Raw genomic sequence first — 20,513 nt, forward strand, 5'->3', positions numbered from 1 at the left:
TTGGGGAAAAAAAAAGGTAACTCTAGGGGCGCCTGGGTGGCTCAGTGGGTTAAAGCCTCTGCTTTCGGCTCAGGTCATGGTCCCAGGGTCCTGGGATCGAGCCCCATATCGGGCTCTCTGCTCCGCAGGGAGCCTGCTTCCTCCTCTCTCTCTGCCTGCCTCTCTGCCTAGTTGTGATTTCTCTCTGTCAAATAAATTAAAAAAAAAAAAGGTAACTAAAGAAAAGCTGGACAAGTAGACAAAGCTTCCTTTCAACATCAAAGAGCTTGAGATACCACATGAGACCCACAAAGGAGTGTTCGGCAAAGGAGTGTTCTCTCCAATGGTTCTAAGCATCACGTGGTGCTAGATTTTAGCCAAAGATAATTTTGATGTTGAGGTAATTAAGAAGTTTTTTTTTCTTCTTCTAGTTTTAGACTTTTAAACGTCTTTGTGATTAAATTTTATTGATTAAATTTTCAGGCGCAGAAATATGTAATAATGAAAGCAAAAAGCCCATGTAATCTCTACTAAGTCTCCCATCCCACTCTTGCCCTCCACTATCAGATGGACGTATATTACTGTGTCCCGCTCCCCTGTGTTTGTGTGCCCAACATGTGTACATACCCAAAACCAAAAGGCAATGGACAAGAAAGAGATCCATCCTGACTGGCTTCCAAAATCAAATGCCAGAAAAGGAAAGAATACTTGAAATTAAAATTCTGTTTAGGCCAAATCAGAGTTTCCAAAGACTTTAAAGCTCTTCCAAAGAGCTTTAATAATATATAGGGTACAGGGGCACGTCTATGTAGACTCTGTGTACAGTCCAGCGACAGAGAGAAGTGTTCACTGTGGATTTCACTTCTTCAGGATGGAACTCAGGGCTCTAATCAAACACACAGTAACAGCCTTTGCCCCCAAAATAACAAACACAATGACAAATGTAGGTGGTGCCTGCACACAATGATTCCTTGGTTCATACTGTGTTTAGAGTGACCGAGATTGATTTCTGTAATTCCAGTGCATTTTGGAGCATGGGAGTGGGGAAGCATGGTATTAATAGATACATGTGACAACTGAGACCATCCCGGCAAATTAGGATATACAGTCATGACCCTAATTATAAAGTACCACAAAGTGAGCAAAGAGTGTGATGGCTTGCTCAGGCCAGTGGCAAGAGTCAGAGGCATTGTTGTGACATCAATGAGATCACCAACAGGAGGGGCAGAGAGAGAGGACACAGCAGACACTGATCATGACTACTGGGTGTCCAGGAGTGGCTCTCCCATGGAGGGAAAGTAACAATTCTAGACAAGTACTTTGCCTTCCTCAGTATCATGTTCCTTTTCTATAATGGGAGAAGGTTATACTGAAGAGGATCATTTTGATGTCCCAGGTTCTTCCCTTCTTTTTTTTTTTTTTTGCCAAAAGCCCCACCTTGTGAAACAGCTGATAGCATAGGGGAGTGAAAGTTGGAGAAGCCTAGATGTGGCACGTACTGGAGATGAAAGGCTGTCCCCCCTTGACCCCATTCCTCTGGAGCCTCTGAGTAGTGTTTATAAGCAGATGGGAGCGACAATAGTAAGGAAAAGTGGTTAAAAAAAAAACAGACTGCCAAGCCATTTTTATTTCTTTCTTATCTAGACTGGTTTTCAAGTATCATGTTAGATTGTAGACTTACACAGAATTAAGTAATCCGCTGTTTTAGATTCATTTCCAAGAACAATGTCATGCCCACAGTGTGCTTAATGGAAACTCTCTAGAAACGGTGATGGCATCTCTGGGAAGAAGACTGAGCATAGCACCCAATCATTTGCTTTGGTGCAATTATTATCAACCAAACTCAAGTTGAAGCGCCTACTGTGTGCTGGATTAGCTTCTTTACCTATCAAAATTCTCCTATCAGTAACTCTTAGAGGTAGATCTCTGAGATCCTCTATCCGTACTTTATAAAAGGGAAACCAAAGGACTCAAAGAGTTTAAGTAATATAGCAAATGGCAAAGCTTACATTTTGGACCCAAGTTTTATATGGCTTCTTTTTTGCCTCTGGCAGTAAGTCTAAGCTTAAGAGAGGTATAAATGTAACACCTTAGAGCTTAGAGAATCTGGAAATCTCTCATTGGCTTGCTTCTCGGCTGGGTTTCCAGGAAATAGCTGGGTCTTTCGAGGACTCTCAGCTGTGAGGGCTGCCACCGGGGCAGGCGCAGCCAGCAGCTCCAATAGCGGTGTGGGGAGATCAAAGCCAAGAGGAAGGAGCTGGCTATACACATGCCCTGTTTATGATGCTAATCAAAAGCCTCAGCTTTGCTGCGAGGAGACAAAAAGCTCCCTCATAAAAAGTGGGATGGGGGTGGGGGCGGGCAGCGAGTGGCTTAAGTGCTTACCTCCTGCTGATGACAAAAGCCGCAATGAGAATGACCACCAGCACCACGCTGCCTGAGACGGAGACTAGAAGGACGGTGGAGTTGGCCCCATCTCCAATGATCCGGGAAGGCACTGGCAAAGACAGTTACACAAGGATCATCTCTGGGAAGGTCCTATGAGCTAGAACTTCTGACTGGGTCACGAGTATCAAGTTGAAGCCACTGGGAAGGCTCACAGCCTCCTTTGCCCTTTGATAAGTATTTATGCGACAGCATTTCTAAGACAGCCTTAATGAGATGAAGGCTTTTCTTGTATATATTTGTAGGAAGAACTTCAACCAGAAGACTCTTAAAAAAAAATCCTCTGGTAAACCTTATTACTCACTGCTTTTTTCTTTTCTGGTTTCAGCCCTAACTCTTATTTAATGAAAGACACTTGGAAATTTCAAAAGGACAAGCAGTTTTGAATCCCTGTCCATCCCCCTCTCCAAATCTATCAAAAAACCTGCTCATTATTGACCAGATCAGATGCCACTTCCTCCTTGAAACCTTCCAGGAATATCGCTCAAAAATGTCAAACCCCATTAGATTCAATCCTAGAGTAGTTTCTCTTCTTTTTTACTCTTACTTTAATAATTCATGAAGAAAATTACTTTCTAGAACTGTTGAAGATTCTTCTCTATGCTCTCCTTATCCAGTAAGCTCAATCTCGATTTGTTAATTATACAGCCATCTTATATAAACCACTTATTCAATGGGCATCTCCTTTGTTAACATTTTCAAGTCAATCAGTGAGTCCAACTCACAATGCTGAGAGTTGATGTTTGTCCAAAAGGTTTTTAAAAAAAAACTGATCTGACTTGATTTAAGCAGATTCTTAGAAATAAATAAAAGAAAATAAATTCGGTCCCTTCTTTACTCTTCCTAGGAGAAAACTTCCTAGCTTCTTTAAGATAGCTATGCAACTCTCACTTCGTCCACTTAGCAATTACATTTTTCCATGATCAATAGAAGATTCAAAATAAGAAAATGAAGAAAACATTCTCTAATCACATGAAAAGACAGGATAGTTAATATGAAAAAATGCTCTTTTCTAAAAAGCATGAGCTGGGGAACCTGGGTGGCTCAGTTGTTAAGCATCTGCCTTCGGCTCAGGTCATGGTCCTGGATTCCTGGGATCCAGCCCCACATTGGGCTCCCTGCTAAATCAGGGAAGCCTACTTCTCTCTCCCACTCCCCCTGCTTGTGTTCCTTCTCTCCCTTTGTAAATAAATAAAATCTTTAATTAATTAACTAACTAATTAAAGAGCATGAGCTTTTCTGAGTTACAGACATCGTCATTTCAAATCGTGTTCACTGTCAACAGAATGTTCGCCTAACCAGAAATTAGGTACAGTTCCTTGGATCTCACTGTAATATGATTTCACCTGGACTATTAAAAGGGCCTCAGAAGTTGGTACCTGTGTTGGTTGTGACCTCCAGGGGCTCACTGAAGTCACCATAACCAGCTGCTGTCCTGGCTCGGACATGGAACACATAGGAAGTCAGAGGATTCAGGCCTTTGATGTCTGTGTTCCTGGCAGCCGTCCGGACGATGCGGTAGCTCCGCTCATTCTGATCCTGCATCGTGGGACGATAACATTAGAGAAGGTGGCAAAATAAATCTCCCACTTACTCTAGGCACATAATTAAAGGAAGCAAGCCAGTGTACTTAGAAGTTGAAAGTAAGGGGCGTCTGGGTGGCTCAGTCAGTTAAGTGTCTGACTTCAGCCCAGGTCGTGGTCATGGGGTCCTGGGATTGAGCCCCATGTTAGGCTCCGTGCTCAGTGGAGAATGTGTTTCTTCTTCTGTCCCTCACCCCACTCCTGTTCTCCCTCTCTCTCTCAATTAAATAAATAAAATCTTAAAAAAAGAAGCTGAAAGTAAACAGAGATGAAAAAATTCTAAACCTCCTATTCGCTTCAATGTTGGAAGTACCATTGTAAGATCTCGGACTGTGAAGGACATGTGGAGTTCGGGTGTGATCACTGTTGACACTGACCATATGCAGATCTTTACTTATGATCTTTTTTAAAAAAGAAATCAGATGATGGTTGGTGGCTTCTCTCAGTCCACAGACAGCAATTTAACAGAAATAACCATAAGAAGGTCTCTCATCTTTTTCTATTTTTTGTCTAGAAAATGTCAAAAATGTTGTAATCTGGTTTCAGTGAAAAAAAAAATAAATCCTGTCCCCTTTCTGCTTTTAATAAGGAAGCCAATAAGTGATTATCTTTAAAAAGAAAGAGAAGTCAATTGTTCATTTTCTAGACAATCTTGAATGCAAATAGCTCTCTTCAGAATTCTGTCCTTTAAGGGAGACAAGTTATTTGTAAAAATAATGTCTTTCTATAACTTTAAGAGGCTGAAAATGTAATTTTCCTTCCCCGATTTTCTATTAAAAGTCATCAAAACCCACACCTTGATTCTGAATAGTAGTGATCTACTTAAACAGATCATTATTTCAACTTTTATGAGTCACTCTCACTGATAGAAGGCTTATATATAAGAACCACTTAGTTATCTTGATTTCCATTACTAGAAAGAAAAAATGATTATATTAGAATACAACGCATTTTTCCTATTTTTCAAGATAACCAATTTATTAATACATAAAATTCATAATTGGATTCGATGGGGGAACAAAATGCATTTGGTTTTGAGATTCAATAGCATTTTGGATTTTTAACTGGCTAAAATCTAAAGAGGTAAGGAGGGAAAGGAAGGAAGAAGGGAAAAAGAGTGGAAGGGAGGCAGTGGGGGACGGACGGTCAGGAGAAGAGAGGGAAGGAAGCTTGCTCATTCAAGTAATACCTTCTCATAATACTTGACTTCATACTCCAAGATCACCCCATTGGGCCTATCTGGTTCCAGCCAAGCCAGAGCAACACTGTATCTTGTAACTTCTTTCGCCTGGACCAAAGCAATGGATGAAGGTGCTATTGGGAAAAACAAACAAAAACAAAAGGGGAAGCAATCAATAATTCCATTTTACTTAAGAAAGGTGTGAAGGACTGTCTCGTCTTTCCCAGATCCCTGTGTCCGTCTTCCCCAGGACAAAAGCGTACCATTTTTAGGGCTCCTTCCAATATGCTGGTATATGGTTGGTCTTAGAAAGATAGTCTCTGAGGTAAAAGCCTACAGCACCCCCTCCACAGAACCTGCAGCCATTCTTCACGAACTCTATAGAGAACGCTAACTCCTTCTTGATTTTTTGCAAGTCGTGACATCCACTGGGAGACCTCCTTTTAGTTCAGTAAAACTGCATCTCCTCCTACATCCAAAGTTTCCAAGTGGTCATCTTACTTATCGTTAACTTAATACAAGCAGGAGAATTTGCCACTCTTCCCAGGGGACTGTAGGAAACGCAAACAATTTCTATCCTTTCCAATATAAATACAAGTACTGCTTAATTGTGGCTAAGTTTCCAGCTTGACGCAGTGATGCAAATAATGAAGAGCACAAATAGAACAATGATGATGTTTCTGGACATGCGTGACGTTTTGAAGCTATTTTTATAGAAGCTGAAATAATTGCTTTTGCCGGCTGAGTCGCAAACTTTCTTCTTCCCACTAAGAAAGACGCAAAAGCAGCCCTCTATTGGCTGTGTTCTCAGGGGTCCCTGAGACTTATAAAACCAGGCCGCCCTCTTCTTCACTGTGATAGTCACGTCTCCTGCTGTTGTCAAGCTCTGCTGGGACTGACAGTGACACAAATGTGCCATCTCTGGGGAGAAGAGGAGCATTCATGAAACCCGTCATCTTACCTAACAAAGCTGGTCTGTAGAACCAGAAATTAGGGGCCTCCCTCAACTGAATGTACATTTCCTGTTTGCTACCAAATTGTGGAAATATGTGAAACCATCACAAAATGGCCACTGAGGAACAACAACATAGTGTCGAGTCATCCTCCTGCTCTTTCCCGACATACACACCCACCCACACACGAGCGCGCGCGCATGGGCGTGCACACAGACCTCCTGCCCTATTTCCCTCTCCCACTCTTTTTCCCCCAAAGCTATTCCAGACTGAACCTCGGGCATAAACACCAGTGAAAGACACAGTGGATACACATGTCCTCCATCAAAGGCAACCCCAAGGTTAGTAACGCCGAACTGGGTGAACAGAGCTGCACACAGCAGACATATGGAAGCCACTGAACATCTGAGGAAAATGAAAAACGGAAATGTGCTCATTAGCTGCATTAAGGCTCCCCCCCCCACCCCCCAATGCACACACACATTTTCTCTCTCTCCTTACTGGCTGACATGGAACCATTGTCCAGCAAACTGCAAGGAGGGACTCTCTCTTAAATACAGAGATAGCAAGAAGGCCAAGAAGGCTGCCTGGCTGTGAAAAGCTGTTACACTCCAGGTAATAATATATTGTCTAACAGAGCACTTCAGGATACACTCCATAAAAAGGGGCTTTTTAAACTAATGTTCAGGATTGGGAAGTGAAATTTGCCAGGGTTTTCGAAAGAAAGCGGCAGAGGAAGGGGGGATCATAAAGTTACACAGTGACTTTCTCTCAGAAATGGTCTGGGTCAGATTCTGATAATGAACAGGTTCTTTGGGAAAGAACTGTCTGGCTGCCCTTGGGGTGCACTGCCTGACTAAGCTGGTTTCTCTCTGACTGGGTTATCACTAAACTGTTGCACGTGGGCAATGAAACTGATTTCCATTTTAGAAGCCAGAGCAGCGGTGTTCCTGTGCCCATTTAAGGAGGATATGAACTCAACCGAACTCCTCATAATATCGCAGGAAGGGCATCCCTCATATAATTGTGTAGACTATTTCTAACGCAGTCGTACTTGGAAAAATCCATATGTACAAACGTGTAAATAAACCAACCGTGTGTGCTCTGACTCGGCCTAAGAACATGAAATGAAAGAGTAAAGGAGAACAGTTCCAGTTCCCGAAAGGTACTACGCTGTGTGGCTGTCATGTCTGAATTCGTACTGGACAGAGGTCTTTCAGAAAAGCATTCTTATCAAGCCACAGTGACAAAAGCAATCCATGACCAAGTGAGATGAAGAAACACACCTACTACAACATGCAACCGCTCTGTCGTCAAACATGGCGGCCATTCCTCCCCCTGAAGAGAGCGTCTTATCCTCTCTGGTACAAAGAACACCAGCTTGGAAAAAACACTGGGCTTTACAGGGCGGCCACTCTGGAGGGAAGAGGGAGTCTGGATATGTGCTTCACATTATAAGCCACACAGGAGTTCTTCCCTCGCCCTTCCCACCCTGCTTCTAACCAAGCCTCCAACTCGCATCTGGAAGCTGTCACCCTGCCACGTGTGCCTGGCCTCAGCAATGGCATTTCTCAATCATTCTCCTATCCCAGTGGTTCCCAAGCTTGTCTTCTCATGCCATTCATGTAACTGCTGCCACATCCTTCTACAACGTGCGCTATGATTTCATTAATGGTGTTCTTGAACCCACACGCTACATTGACTTGAATTATACTTTAAAAAAAAAAAATTCCCATTACTAATATAAATAAAACCCTGTTAATAGCAGGTAACCCCAAAAATGAGTATGTGAGTAGACAATACTATTGATGTTTGCTGGACATTCTTGCCTCTCCCTGCATTATCCAAAATAGGATAATCCAGGCACCAACTTGAGATTCTGGCCTTGGAATAATGGGAAGAACTGAGGGAGAATTGAAAAGAAACTTCATTTTCACCCAGGGCAATTCAGTGTTACAGGACTTCACTATGGGTCTTCACTAAAATCGTCTCTGAGGCCACCACGGTTAGGTTTCTACATTTTGGTAAATACTGCCAAGCCTTTCTCAATTTAGAAATGTTTTGGATCCTGGGTCCCAACCCCCTAGGGCTCTGGTCTTTGCTAACCAAATTATAATAGACTGATAGAATAATAGATTGAACACGCTTGCCCTTAAAATATGATTCAAAAGGAGCTATGAAATATCAATGCCTTACTTCAAAAGAGGGCTTCTCACCACAGTGGAAATTTTAGTCAACATAAAAACGCCAAGCAGAAAAAAAAGGTGCTGCTTGTCTCTCAGTTCTCTAACTTATGTACCGAAACCTGTGGAGACGTAGTTTTTCCTCAGGACTGACTCATCCACTAAGTACATTCTTAATGAGCACCCGTGGAATAAGGCAGAGATGGAAAAGTGCAAACAAAGCTGAATCAAATACAGTCTTTGGTATCAAAGGAAGCCCCATCTTATCCTTCAGCCTTTTCTGAATTAACAACAACAAAAAAATAGATGAGGAAATTTTTACAACAGCCTTACAGAGAAGACACCCATTTTCTAGAACTCAAGAGGAGGCAGTTCCTGCTAAGCTTCTTCTCAACCACATTTTCTCGTGATGATGGGGAAAAGAATGGGGTGGGTGCTTCCTCATTATACCGTGTTTTTAGACGTGCAATACACCTGCAAGAAAGAGTCAGAGGGGAAGCCAGGAGAAAGATGCAGGTTGATGTAAGGAGCCTCACTGCAAGAAAGAGACACAGATTGGAAACATTCCTACCTACCCACAGACTTCCTTCATAAAGGAGGTGTTTGCTTTAAGGAAAGTTTTATGCCCCTGGATGTAAGCAGGCATTCTTTGGTGGCCAGAATTTTAGCGTATGGTTGCGAAAGATGACTGAGGGATGTAAAGATCACAAAGAGGAACTATCATAGGGTAGTTTTAAAGAAAGCCTTGTGACTTAATTTAATCAAGTCCGTAATTTTCAAATGTTAGAAGCAATATTTCCAATGACTGACAGATGTCCATTTTCCTGTCCTGAGATGTTGTTATCTGAGACCACATCCTATGACTCTCAAGGGTATTTGAGTAATTTTAGTCCAAACCACATTCTTGACTTCCTTTTCTTTTTGCTTATAAATCACACTGACGTTCTAGTTCAATCATTCAACAAATGCCCTTTAGGTCTCTGCTCCAGGAACTTAAAATCCAAAGTAGAGCTAAAGAGGCATTTATATTTAAACAGTTAAACAGTATTTGGCTAAGTAAAGATAGTGGCGGAGATAAGAAGCCAGAATAGGGAGGAGGGCATTGTAAATTGCAGAAAAAACCAGGGAAGGATTTGGAGTAAGGTTATGAAGGTAGGTCAAGATTTGCAGTGGCTAATAGGAGGCAGAAACGTGAAAGATGGCTGAACAGAGATGCACCTGCTCCGAGTATGACTGGGATTTTCAAGAAATTACTTAGTACTCTAATTCTGTGATCAGAGGGCACCTAGGACATATGACATGAGATAAAGATCAAAATATATTTGACTCATATAAAAGTATTCTTCACGTCACTAATTTGGTGGGAAGATCAATGACTATTAGAAGGATTCTGGGTATAATTCTGGGTTTGAAATTTACCAGTTGCCATCTTGGCCAAGTCACTCAAATTTTCTTGCCTCAGTTCTCCCATTTGTAAAACGCCTTCCTTCCAGATACAAGCGTGTGAGCCATTAGAACGTATGCTCCATAAAGGTAGGGCTTTCCCTTGTCCATATCGATATCCAAACTATTCAATCATATCTGGCACATAGTGAGTGCTCAATAAATTTGTCAAACCAATAATTAAATGTTAAAGTAGACTTGAAAAAATCTTTGTAGACAGTGAGATGGTTTCTAAATATGAAGTACCAGAAATAAGTCATCCCTAAAACAACGTTTCATCTGCACCTGTTTCAGATGACCTTCTGTGGGTCTGGTTTTGCTATTTAGGTTAACTAAAATAATCGACAGTTTGGAGTAAAGCAAATGACAATTCTAATTATAAATGGAGTCTCTGTTTTCTAAGAGATATGAGAGGCTTCTGAGCTCCCCCCACCCCAAACATACAGGTTGTAAAATGTCATTCAAATGTGAATTAACATTAAAAGCAGTCTTTGCTGCACCTGTCCCAGACAGCATTTTGAGAGGCTGCTCTTTTGGTTTACAGAGATGTTGACAATCCCCTCAGCATCTCACCTCTATATTGTGAGGGCATGTATATAGTTCTCCTCACCACAAAGATATCATAGCATTGAGATCCCCCCTCCCCTCGCCAAGTCATAATCCTATATCCAGAAAGGGCCCTAAGCATTTCTCTTGTTTAAGCCTAGAGTTATCTCCAAAGATGTGCTAGTGGAAACAAGTCAGTGACTGGCCGAAGAAGCCATTAGTTATTGCGTGTATCCCTGAAATTCCACCAGAAGGACATCAGTGATGAAGTGTCCGGGTAACAGAGTAACAGAGTGCAGAGCCCTCTGCGGTCAGGGTTGGGACAGCAAGATGAAGCACGTGGAAGGGAGATCTTCCCCCCCACACACACTGGAAACAGTAAAATGGTAGTAAAGTACCACTTTCTAAAGATGGAGCCACCACCACAGTGGACAAAAGAAAAAAACGCACCAAAGCTTGAAGGTTGAATGATCTAAGCTTTCTACTAGAAAGCCAAGATAAATTATCCCCCCTTCAAATAATTCTGTATTCAAAATTCCACAGATCTCTGAGACACTGAAAGTGCTTTCTAAATAGAATCCCCATTTGCAATGTACCTGTGGTTACGTTTGGTGGGAGACCTGGCCACATGCATGCAGAAGGCACGTGTGGGTTTTATCTCTGTGTGTGTTTCCCATAAACAGAAACAGCACAGAGGGGCTCGATGGTGCATCTCTAACAGTGGTACATTTCACAACGAAGAATTACAGGAGATGCTTTGGTGTCAAACAGAGGAGGCTCCTTTTAGGAAAATGGTAAATGTAACTGTCTTTGGTTCAAAGCTCAGCAGTTCTCCTTGCTCCCCACCGATGCCAAGTGCTACAATTTTCTTTTATTCGCTTCCTCAATGACTCGCCATTAAACACCTACAAGTCGTTTTACTGCAGCAGTTTGGCACTCGTGACACCCAAATACGATGGAGAGGAGGAAGAAAGAAAAAAAAAAAAAAAAGACATGGAGCCAAGAAAGGCAGGAAGGAGTCTTTGTGAATCACTGCAGGCTATCAAACTGTTTGCTTGGGTCCAGCAGCATCAGGAGCAATGAATTTACAACAGTTTGGGAGACCCTGAGTGGGGAAAGGTGCAGCTCAAACAGATAGACTGCCTTTCACTACCGGCTCAAATTAGGAGGGCGGAGGGAGGAAGGCAGGAAATAAGCAGATTCAGTGAAAGCTCTCCAGGCAAGGAAGAGTGGAAACAGCCCTTTAGGAAAGTCAAGAAACCCAAAGCTGGAGATATCAGTGGTCCAACAATGCCCAATGCTAGGAGGGAAGAGGACTTCTTAATCACAGCAGGGTGCCCCCTTCCCAGGACCCGAATGTAAGAGCCAATGTTTACTCGAGGGGTCTTTCCCTGAGAGCAAAAATAAACCCACAGTGTATACATATCTCTGCTTCATGCAAACGGCACATTTAAATTTAATTACTTGGGGCTTAAGGTGGTTTTTGTTCCCTCTTTCTTTCTCATTTCGACACCGCAGCTCTGATTTGCTCTTTATCAAAGGTTTGTGCATTTTAAAATGCTGTCAGGCATCAAAATTAAATGCTTCAGAGCACTAATGATATCCTTGTGATTAAGGGTTTTGCCGTCAGAGAAATGCTAAGAACGCTGGTGCTAATATTAATTGCTTTCTTCCACATCCCACCAAAGGAGGGAAGGATTTCTCCTCTGAGCTTTGCACTATCTATGGCACTAAACACCAGTGAGTAATTTTTTTCTTTTACTATGATCATCGCAGTATTTTATAGTACTCAAAAGTGTGAAGTGTTTTCATAGACATATGATTTCATTTCCACTACATTCAACCAGCTGGCTTAACCCTCTGCTATTTTTTAGATAAAAATCATTAAAAGACTCAAGTCCCATCCACCCTCCCTTACATTGGTGCTACATCACCAACGTAACAACTCCACTCTGCACCCTTCAGCATCTAGCTGCCGCATCATTAATAAGCACCTAAGCACATTTCATCAGAGTCAAGAAATAAAATTGTAAAATTGTGTAAAAAAAAAAAGTACAGAAAAAGTTGATTACTCCAAAACCGATACAGAATTATTTTCCTATTGAACAAAAGACAGAGCACCAAATTCTCAATTAAATCCTTTAGAAGACTGAATTCAAGGAAGTTCATTTATATTTAAATATGGATATATTAATATTAATTAAGTGTACACCTAAAATATATGAGGGATCCATTCCTCACTCCCTCCTACCCCGGAAAGTGATTTCCTTCCAAGGTCAGGACACAGAGTCGATTTTAAACAAATACTATAAAATAAAGCAGGGCACAGCAACACTTACCAAAGGCTGCAAAGACCCATGCTTCCGGAGATTTTCAGAATCTGGATTTGGGACACTAATGGTACCTTAACTAAGTGACCCAAGAGCAAGCCCTTACAAAGCATGAAGCTCAGACTCTGACTTTACTTATTTTTCCAGAGAAATGGGTGGCAGATCATGTAGAGAAATCTTTGAGAGAGAGCTGTTAACCCCATACTGAACAGCAGAACGTCGACACTATCCTTGGTCTTCGTGAGAGGTGTTGGCACAAGCAAGTGGAAGGTACTGAGATTGGCCTCTGTTGGCTAAGTGTCCGAAGATGTGAGCATCCCTCCCCCAAGTAACTATTTCTGGGATGGGGTGGCTCAGACAAGGACTACATTTCCTTTTCAGGCTGGAGGGTTCATATGACTGAATTATGGACAATGGGATGTGGATTTAAGTGATTACTCCTTTTCCAGACCCATCATATAAACAGTGTCCTTGGGTCCCTCCGTCTTCTCTACCCTACCGTCTATTGGGGCTGGATGCTGTTCATGTCCAGGCCAAACTCTCCCCTCATCTTCACCAAATGGATACAACTTGGGCAAGAAACCACTTTCTATAGTGTTAAACGACTAACGGACATTTGGGGTTACAGCAGGTACTCATTCAGGTAACGTGGAGCCATTCACAAAAAAGAGGCCTTTTGCACAGAACGTTTTCAGAGGGTAACTAACTACATACTCCGGGGGCTCAAAGAAGACTGAGCTGTGGTCTCAAGCTGCTGAGTGGTTTCAGGTTCCCTCCCGGATCCTCAGGCCACAGCTCGGTCATTGTAAGCAGACAGCTACTCGCTTGCGCAAGAGACTGGGGAGCACGGCCCGGAGGTCAGCAATTCGAGGAGCAGATGTGCAGCTTTGCAGGGACACAACCAGCCGCTGGTCTTCTCCCAGTGAATGAATTCAGCAGAATCATGAATTCCTGGTCTCAAAGACTCCGCGTAGCTTGTCTTAATGTTCCATGGGAAAAGACAGTGGGGTTCTCAAAATGGCTTTTCTGGGCCACCTGGGTGGCTCAGTGGGTTAAGCCTCTGCCTTCCGCTCAGGTCATGATCTCAGGGTCCTGGGATCGAGCCTGCATCGGGCTCTCTGCTTGGGGGGGGGGGGGCGGGGAACTGCTTCCCCCTCTCTTTCTGCCTGCCTCTCTGCCTACTTGTGATTTCCATCTGTCAAATAAATAAATAAAGTCCTTAATAAATGGCTTTTCTTTTCAGGAAAATGTTGGTCTTGGGCAATGTCGATCAGAGGAAAACTGAGAAGAAGGGGCAAGTGAGCGTATCTGGCCGCCTCCACAAGGCACTGGCCCATGCTTACCACCATTTTGACCAAGCAGCTCTCTGAGGTACTTGTAATTATCACCTTTGAATTCACATTTGCAAACTTAGGCAACACACAGAAGGTAAATAATTGGACCGGAGCTGTAAAATGAGATTGTAAACCCAAGTCTGCCTGACTCGAAAGTATACAATCCTCCTACCATACCCCATGCCTATAAACACACACTCACTAAATTAGCATTTGTTAACTACCATGTACCAAACAAGAATTAATTCATACAATCCTCACAAAAAGCCCTATGAGGCAGGTACTATTATTGTTCTCAGTTTATAGATAAGGAGACTAAGGTACAGAGAGTTTGAGTAACTTGCCCCAAGTTACAGTATATAAGTGGTGAATTCACAAGTCAAGTCCTGGAGCCCACATTTTCAACCACTGAGTCACAGGAGGCCTCCAGTCTCTCCCAAAGCATCAGCAGCATTAGTAACAGCATATCCTACATCTGCTATACGTTATTTAGGTAAAGGACTGTCCCCGTACGTTCTTGGTCGCCAAAAATCCAGAAGTAACTTGGACCTGACCTCCGTTCACAGACAAAGCTTAAAAAAGCATTTGGAGATGAATCACCTCACCAGAGAACTACTTAAGGACCTAAGAAGAGAACTCTCTGAAATAGAACAATTCAATTGCAAAAGAAAATAACAGTAATTGAAGTTAGGGGAGGGGTAGGGAGTAAAAGGCAAGCTTCTGGAAGGTTTGCAATGTTCTAGTCTTTGCTCTGGTTTATGGTTACACAGGTGTTTGATTTGGGATAATTCACTGACTGTACATTCGTGGCTTATCCACTTTTCTGTACATGTGTATAGTTCATAATCAAAAGGCTAAAACTAAGGTATAAAGGATGGAATAGGAAAGCTAGTATTAGAAAGACCCATCCAGGGGCGCCTGGGTGGCTCAGTGGGTTAAAGCCTCTGCCTTCGGCTCAGGTCATGAGCTCAGGGTCCTGGGATCGAGCCCCACATCAGGCTCTCTGCTCCTTGGAGAGCCTGCTTCCTCCTCTCTCTCTGCCTGCCTCTCTGCCTACTTGTGATTTCTGTCAAATAAATGAATAAAATTAAAAAAAAAAAAAAAGACCCATCCAACATCTTTTGTTAACCCTCTGGGTAAAGGTCTAAAGGTATCATGAAAGATCTGAGTTTTTGCAAATTAGGACGTTTCTAACTACTTAACTGTTTCGTTTCATATTTGAGCCACACAGCAATACCTGCTCTCTGTAGTAAAGAAAACATATTACTTAAATGTTTTACTTTTTAAAAAATTACTATCTTAAATTAACATGACTACATGTATAGCCAAACCAGTTGTAGGATTACAGGGGGTAACAGGGGTGCCTGGGTGGCTCCGTTATTAATACTCTGTCTTCAGCTCCGGTCATGATGCCGGAGTCCCGGGATCAAGCCCCACATCGGGCTCCCTGCTCAGTGGGAAGCCTGCCTCTCCCTCTCCCACTCCCCCAGCTTGTGTTCTCTCTGTCAAATAAATAAATAAAATCTTTAAAGAAAAAAAAAAAAAAGGTGAGTAACAGGTCGACTTGGAATGAAGGTGCATGTCCCCTAGAAGTAATTGGGGATGACTTCGGGCACTGAGTTATCTCCAAGGTAGTTCAAGTGTGTCTTCTGTTTCATTGAGAACTGCTTGTTTTATTTTCTATTTGCTTACTAAGAAACTTGTTGGCAGGTTCCAACAAGGGTAGCCCAATATTTGCCAACAGAAACATGGCAGGATTCAGTGTGTATTTCCTGTTAAGTAAGAATGCCAGTTTGAGGCTAATAGGAAAACAAGTCTTTTGACTGGAAGGCAATTCATAAGAATTTGCCTGAGAAAGACAACCAGTTTAAATGGGCAAAGTTAGCAAGAATAAATGAATGAGGTAAGTTCTTTTTTTTTTCTCTGAACACCTCTACGAAGATGAATCTTTTCATTGCACCTCAGAAGATCAAGAAGTATCCAGGATAAACTCTTGGCTGAAATTATTTTGTATGTGTTTTGATTAGAAAGGACGATGACAAGCCTTGGGCAAAGTGAGCTCCTCCGTGCCCAACAATGCCTGCCAAAATTATTCTGGAATACGGAGGATGGTATAAAGGAAAGGTTCTCTTCTGCCGCGCAGAAATACAGCATAGAGAGTGGCTGTGAATCAAGGCTTCTATTCCTCTAGCTGTCAACTGCACTGGAGAGCTTCAGGCGTTCCAAATCTGGAAAATAAAAGCTGTGCTGTGGGCTTCAGGTTCTCTTTGTTACTCAGACAGCTGCTAATCGTCCCGCTGTGTTTGGAACCAAGGAGACAATGTGTAACGTTTAGCTTTTTGACATCCAAAGCATCTAGATCAGTCCCCTATTAAAGATGTATTAATCACAAAGACTCTACAAGCCAGGAAGATAGATGCACCTAGTAAATCTTTGCTGTTGCCTTTTACTTCCCACACTCACGTTTCTACATTTACAGGCAGAAGTGCTTAAAAGCCTGCTCCAGAAACTGACCAATAAAGAGCTCTGTTCATTACTTTCTATCAAATGCCTGACGATTTCCTACCCCTGGAAAAGCCTTTCAGAAAGAGGTAAGACATTGATCATTCTGCTGAAAGAGCCTGTCTGTTTCAATAAATAGATCCACTGTGACTGCTGTCATCTTGACTTTTCAAGTGTGATAACTAATTCAGGAGTGTGGCTTTGCCACTTGCTACAGGGACATCCAAATCATCTGTGTAGTTTAAACCTACGAAACTCCAGGCAGCAAAATATCAATACTACTAGCACCAGCAGCACTAATCAGCACCACGACTACTAATACTAGTGCGACTAATAGTACTAATTATACCTGGCCTCCAAGTCAGGTGAGATTATGCCCCAGGTCATGGCCCTTGGACGCCTGGAAAAACGGAGTAAGTATGGTGGATAAAGCTTTGGAATTCTGTGCACCAAACTTTATGTTAATAAAAAGGTTTCAGAGTTACTCTCTCACATGGGTCTTCATTTCACAAGAGCATTCCAGAGAGACATCGAACTTTCTCCATCAAGGAAGAGACCGTCCATAGCAACTGTTACGAACGGGTGACCTGGTTATCAACCCCTGAACAAAGAAAAAAAACTTAAAAAATAAAAACAGGCAGCCTGACTGATGTTACCAAAGAGGCCCAGAATCCAATTTTCTTTTTCCTTCCTTACGTATAATCTTCATTGGAGGCATCTAATCACCGTGACGCAAGAGGAAGAGAAAAGTCTCAACACGAGGAGGTTCCTGTTGACTACGGAAAAGCGGCATTAACCATTCTGAGTTATTGGAAATCTTTTGAGATCAGATTGCTATTTTTGACTTCCCAGGCTAACAGAACCCGTAAGAGGCAAGTGCAGCATCTGCATGACGCGAGGCTGGTGCCAGCTCCAGGCACCGGGTTCCTTGGCTTTCCATGGAGTCTGCATACATCATGACGAACTCCTTCCCCATCACTGTCTCAGAGACAGTCCACCGTCTTCCAAATTGAAAGAGTAGGAAGTCAATTAGTGTCACTTATGATGTGAACACCTGTCGACTAAGACCTGGACTGAGACCAATTTCATTACCATAGTCACTCAATGGCTGCCAGATGGCCAGGCCTTGGACCACTTATGATACAGTCCAGATTCAAGGAGGTGACCTAAAGACAGAAAGGTCTAGAGTCCCATTAGTCATCTCCCGAGCCATCCAATTCCCCATCACTTTTACAATTGCAACAGGATACCTATTTTTCCTAGTAGTCATTTAAAAAGACCACAAGAGCTGCTTGAAAAAAGGAAAAAGGAAAAAGGAAAAAAAAAAAGTCATGGTGACCAGAAATTGAGGATATTCGCTCTTAAACAATAACCACTTTTACCAGCCATTGTTATTTTTAAATCTGAAACTACTTTTTAATAACTCAACTTTCTCTTATTGCATTTTAAAACACATGGACAGAGTTAAAAAAAAAAAAAAGAAAGGAAGAAAACCACAGAAATGAAAAATATCAGACAAAGAATAAAGTGAAGCATGAAATTATAGGCTACAGATTATCACTGACAGGATAAGACAGACAGGCAGAGGGTACATTTCAATACAATTTTAGTTGCAAATCTATGTGTTCTTTGCTACTTGGAATTTTTCCAAGTCCAAATGTTGCTTGGCTTAAAGAACAATGGCTAAATGCTGAGAAATGATGGCCATGGATGGTAGAGTAGAGTGTTGTAGGTGGAGGGGGGATGGGGAGAAAGAAAAAACAGGAAGACGACCACTACTGTGACTCTCCCTCATGTCCCCAGTTGGCTTCTCTACATGGAAGTGTGGGGAAGTTCTGAACCCAGGGAAGTCGAATACTCAAGGGGCAGTATCCGTGAGCCTGAGAACAAATGCCGAGGAGCCGACTTTTCAGTAATACCTAAGGAAGCCTTCACTTTACTTGGAGCACAATCTTTCCCTCCCGGTGTCTTGCTTGCTATGAAGACAAGCACAGAGTGACTGATACGTGGAGAGAAGTGATGGAGACCTTTGGGTTAAATTACAACCAGCACATTTTGCAAATGCTTCATATACAAATGGTCACCACATGCTATGCTCTCAAAAATGTGGCCATGAAATGATATTCTTGAAGCCCTCCTATTTGAAACTCTATCTTTTTGGCAATTGTCATAAAAGCTATGATCGAAGTTAGAGAAAGGAGCATAATTTATGACAAGGAATTTTAAGCTTGGGAATTTGCAACGATAGAGTTATTATTTTTTTAAAAAATATTGGGGTATCTGCCAGAAACGAAATGTATAGGCCAGATAGTTTAAACTCCTACAGGCATTCTAAGTCCAAAGCTGAAACTACCAAGCTATTAAATTTTAAAATGTTATGAAGGCCAATAGATGTCTCCAGCTGGATCTGTGTTTGTCCAAGATAACTTTTGTAGGCATAAAGAATAACAAAGGATGAATCAGGAAATCTATCATTGTTTTAGGACTTGAATTTTCTTTTATTTTCTTTCTTTTTTAACTAGGAGGTTCACAGCATCTCACTGGGGCCTCTCTTTAACACAACTTGCTGAAGTGTGAAAATCAGTATCACGGGCTCCACTCAGGAGTCAATCTGTAAATACTGGCAAGGACCTCATTAGAACAACAACATCGCCTAGGAAGAGTCCCACAGCGTGGTCTCCGAGAAAGACCCTGGAGCGGGGCTCCTGCACATTCCAGGCAGTTATGGGAGTATTCCGTGTGTGTTCTGAAACAAGAATGGAAGAAGAGCTGAAAAGAGAGAGAAAAAGCCATCACCCAAAGCACACATGCAATGAAGGTGATACTCTTGAAGAATTAACAGGGATATTTAAAGGGCTTCTCATCGGTCATTCTTCCCAGACAATACCCTTTGACATTACACAAAGATTCCTTCAATGTATCACCAGCCTCTTAGAGCCATACCTGAATTAAATGACTACTTGGCACTGGTTTTCTATAATGAGGGCAGTGAACACAATTTATGCTTTTTAAATTCTATGACCTGTGCTCTGGTTACAAGACACTAATTTCCATAGACTGATATTCTGCCATATTTGTACTCCCTGCTTTCAACAGAAAACAAAGCAACAAGAATCCCCATTATATACTGTAATAATAATCATGTCCCTATATTAAAATGTGTTGAAATGAGAAGATGTTAGCTTCAAGAGTTCCCAAGCTTCCCAAAGGATCCTCCTAGAAAGATTCCTAAAATCAGGATTCAGTGGGTTTCAGTGCAAACAAGGGCTACACCAACAACTCTTAAGATCATCTAAAATTTTCAGATTAAAAAGAAAAAAACTCTGATTATCTTGGAAAGTGGATAGAACATTTGATTAAGCTTAGTTGTGTATTTGAAACCCCTCACGCATCTCTCTGTGTGCCCCTGTTTGATAGAGGAAGATGGAGGAAGCTATACTCTCTTGCCCATCTTTAGACTTTCTATGCTCAAAATACACACTTATTATGCTAAAAAAAAAAAAAATTAGAGTTGATTCAAGAAGCAGATTTACAGCTTGCAGTATGTTATGTAGACAACCACGACTCTCCGGGGAGCCATTGTGAGCTTGCCCCTTTCAGTGTTTGTGCTAATGGATGGATCTTACCCAAGCTCCTTATATACAGTGAACCTGGTGGTGGCAGGTCCCTATTTAATACCCACTGAGAAGCTGAAGCTATGTATTTGTCTTGTTTGTATGCATACATCACCGTCAAAAGGTTCCAAGATACGTTTTTATTTTTTTTTTTTTAAACATCGACCCTAGAGCCTTCATTAAAGAAGTCTTTTTGACAGTGAGGCCAAACTGCCTGAGAAATAAATTCACCAGAGGTTCTCAATGGAAGGTGCCAGGCAAAAAGGAGTGGCCCACTCTTCCCTTCTTCCCTCTTCCTCTCCTTGTAAGAGTGATCGCAAAATAGAACAAATATTTCAAATCACTGTCATTTTACCCATAAGATATTTTAGATAGATTTTTTTTTTGAAAAGTGGCCCTTGTGCTTTATCATAAAATAAAA

The 20,513-nt window shown here is 42.0% G+C and overlaps 1 protein-coding gene across 2 annotated transcripts in view; it reads right to left on the reverse strand.

The window, feature by feature from the left end:
* EPHA4 (EPH receptor A4) overlaps nucleotides 1–20,513 on the reverse strand; it is a 144,818-nt gene that overhangs the window by 30,925 nt on the left and 93,380 nt on the right. For both annotated transcript variants that reach the window (XM_046019653.1, XM_046019654.1), the window contains exons 7-9: nucleotides 5,197–5,321; nucleotides 3,804–3,963; nucleotides 2,365–2,476 (exon numbers count right to left, since the gene is read on the reverse strand). In XM_046019653.1, coding sequence (XP_045875609.1) covers nucleotides 2,365–2,476; nucleotides 3,804–3,963; nucleotides 5,197–5,321 — 397 coding nt within the window. The remainder of the gene's footprint in view (nucleotides 1–2,364; nucleotides 2,477–3,803; nucleotides 3,964–5,196; nucleotides 5,322–20,513) is intronic.

Source organism: Meles meles, chromosome 9 (genome assembly GCF_922984935.1).
Source record: "Meles meles chromosome 9, mMelMel3.1 paternal haplotype, whole genome shotgun sequence".
Taxonomy (NCBI): domain Eukaryota; kingdom Metazoa; phylum Chordata; class Mammalia; order Carnivora; family Mustelidae; genus Meles; species Meles meles.